Below are 3,123 nucleotides of genomic sequence, written 5' to 3'. Positions count from 1 at the left end.
CACATAGGAATGTTCATATGGCTAAAACCCATCAGATACCACCATTCCAATCGTGACTGAAGAGTACGAAATGCGATTAAGAGGATGAGGAAATCATGGAAACCATTAGTAAGGTGGAGGAAAATATTCCACTTTTAGATATTATAAAACAGATTCCTCGTTATGCTAAGTTTTTAAAGAATTATGCATTTCAAAGAAAAAGCTATAAATGAATGAAACTATAAAAGGTGGTAAAAATATTTCCGCTATTTTACAAAAAGGCTTACCCCCAAAGTGCAAGGATCCGAGGATTTTATTGATTCCTTGTAAATTGGGTAGCCTAAAATTTTCAAAAGCCATGATTGATTTAGGTGCCTCAGTCAGAGTCCTACCCTTTTCTGTTTTTGAAAAATTAAAATTGGAAACTTTAAAAAAGACTGTGACCATAGTCATGTTGTCTGACCACTCGATAGTGCACCCAAAAGGTGTATTGGAGGATGTTTTTGTCCAAGTGGATGAGCTTATTTTTCTTGATGATTTTCATATCTTAGACATAGGAAATGTGGAATTTTTTGATAAAAATTCAATCATATTAGGAAGGCTATTCATGAAAACTGCAAAAACAAAAATAGATGTTTTTAATGGCACTCTTTTTATGGAGTTTGATGGAGATGTTGTTGAGAGAAAAACTTTAGCTGTTTGAGATAGTAAGTGTGCAGAATGAAGATAATCTCAATGGATATTTAACAAGAGCAACAATAAATAAGATTGCGAAATGATACATAAATGTAATAGTAGCAAGATATATGTAATAAACATAAACAAGTAAACAAGACTTAGTTGAATCGTAACCAGGTTTGCATGCAAACACAAGTTAGTGAATGATGAATGACATAAGAAAGAGTTATTGGAGATACGAGGACTCGTATTTCAATAACAAGGATTATAATCTTATAAAGAGCTTCTTAGATCGATCAACAAGATCATCTATTTATAGCAGAAGCGATACATGATAAATAAATAAAAATGTTAAGTAAGGTGACCATGCTTGCCACACCTTAATCTGACTTCTACCACTCAACACTCAATGTCACCAAAAGCTGATCATTATACTATCTTTCAAAACGAAAACTTGATCTTGTCTCTAGTAAGTCTCTAGTCTTTGGTATCAGCACAGAATACAAAACACTATTTGATAAGTCTTCTAGTTCTTTAGTCTTTGCTATCAACTCCAAAATATAAGTACTCTTCGTTGTTCTCCCAACTCCTCGTTTATATATTAGTCTTCATCATCAACTTCACATATCAACTGGTGAGGGTCACTTCATGTCTAAAAAATTTACCCCTAAGTGACCTCGTATCTATCACCTTTTACTTGTCATATTTAAAATTTTGATCAAGATCCACCATAATTTATTGACAATGAAGATCCAATTAAAATGTTGCTCTATCTCAAACTTGACCTCATCGGTGGTGTATTTTGACTTATGAGTCAACAAGAGAATGTCTTGAAGTTGTTTCTTGCTGCACCAATGAAGCGTCCTGTGTGACAACCCGAAACTTTTATCCTGTACAATCGATCCATATATCAATATTACACTTGAACTTATCATCTCTTAGCGAAATTTTGGGTCCATATGAGTGCTTTAGGCTTAGTATATCATAGATATGAGTCTTAAGAAGGGTTATAAATTGTGTAGCATCACAAAATCGAGCCAATCACACCAAGGAAGGTGTGTGCGGCTGCATACCCGAGTGTGCGGCTAGCCAAACGCACACACTCCCCCAGCCACACACCTGACCCTATATATAGTGGAGAACCCCCTTTCAGTCACTTTTTCTTCTTTGGCTGCACACTACTCTCTCTCTACCTTCTCTCTCTAAAAAATTCATCCAAGAACACTCTTAAGGCCTCAAAAACGTGAACTACTTCACCATTCAGCTTGTTATAGTGGTAAGAGACCTAAATCTAAGCCTAAAACTCATAGTGTTCTTCATGTTCTTCATCCTTTGAAGGGGTATGGCCGCACACCTTCATAAGGTGGTTGCACACACCTCAAATACCCTCCAAAGTGAGAGTATGGCCCCTATATTCGAATTAAGACATGGTTTGGAACTTGAAATACCTCAAAATCGACATTTCGGGCTCAAACAAGGAGTGTACAGCCGCACATTCCTGTGTACGGACGCACACACCCTCTGTACGGCTGCACACTCCTGTGTGTAGTGTGCAGTCGCACACACAAGTCTGACCACACTCCCTGGCTGCACACTCACCTTTATGGCCATACACCCACTCTAATGCTCATATTTGGCCTTAAACTTGCAAGGATCACTACGAGTGGAACCTAAAACACTTAATACAAGCATTCCCAAGACCTTAGGGTGGTTTCCCATCATGATTAAGCATGAAATACCCTAATCTAATATGTATATGTGTTCCCATATGATTAATAGGGTCCACTTGCGTTCAGAACATCCGTTGACACTCAACACTCATATCGAACGTACACTCAAATCCTACGTTAAACTGTGAGTTCATACCCCTACACTTTTTCGAGTTTTTCATGTTTTCAAGGGGGGAATACAAGCTAAACATAAAGGTTTTCATAACTTAAAAATTGATGTAATTACAATGATTTTCTATCAAATGTTTAGATACAATTATCCCTTTTGTACTATGTGGAGCATAAGGGATGTTTTCAATTCATAATTGCATAGTTTTCAAAACCATACACGAACGTAACAACCATTCAAACTATAATAGGTATAGTTTGGGATTTCATTACCAGTCTTATAGGTTCAAACTTCATGCAAAGTCAAACATATAAACTATGTCAGATTTAGTTTATCCATTACTACGAATACAAAACTAGAGTATCATGCTAACTAATTATTTTATGTATAATTATTTATACTCTACACCCTTACAAACGATTTTGAACTCGAGAACAACTGAACAAACACGTAAACTAGTTAATACAGGATTGTGAGACTATCTTCGTTTTGCCCCTCGGGGTACCAATAAATCCTTACCGGTAGTGTAACCAGAGTCTCCTGGAGCGAGATCATGAAATTTGTGAATAGATCTATTCGGGACCGACAATCCCACACCTGAACTGTTAGCTACAGTTAGGTGGGCAC

The 3,123-nt window shown here is 36.7% G+C and overlaps 1 protein-coding gene across 1 annotated transcript; it reads left to right on the top strand.

The window, feature by feature from the left end:
* Positions 1 to 208: 208 nt before the first annotated feature.
* LOC145002327 (uncharacterized) lies at positions 209 to 682 on the top strand. The gene has a single exon (XM_078961624.1). The coding sequence runs from the start codon at positions 209 to 211 to the stop codon at positions 680 to 682; it is 474 nt and encodes a 157-aa protein (XP_078817750.1).
* Positions 683 to 3,123: the final 2,441 nt, after the last annotated feature.

The sequence above is a fragment of the Lactuca saligna genome, chromosome 6 (assembly GCF_052625555.1).
Source record: "Lactuca saligna cultivar CGN05327 chromosome 6, ASM5262555v1, whole genome shotgun sequence".
Classification (NCBI taxonomy): Eukaryota; Viridiplantae; Streptophyta; class Magnoliopsida; order Asterales; family Asteraceae; genus Lactuca; species Lactuca saligna.
The sequence above is the reverse complement of the archived record's forward strand: the minus strand, read 5'-3'. Positions and strand labels throughout refer to the sequence as shown.

Excerpts from the sequence above, each read along its gene's own strand:
- LOC145002327 (XM_078961624.1), top strand. The coding sequence starts at position 209 with ATGAATGAAACTATAAAAGGTGGTAAAAATATTTCCGCTATTTTACAA.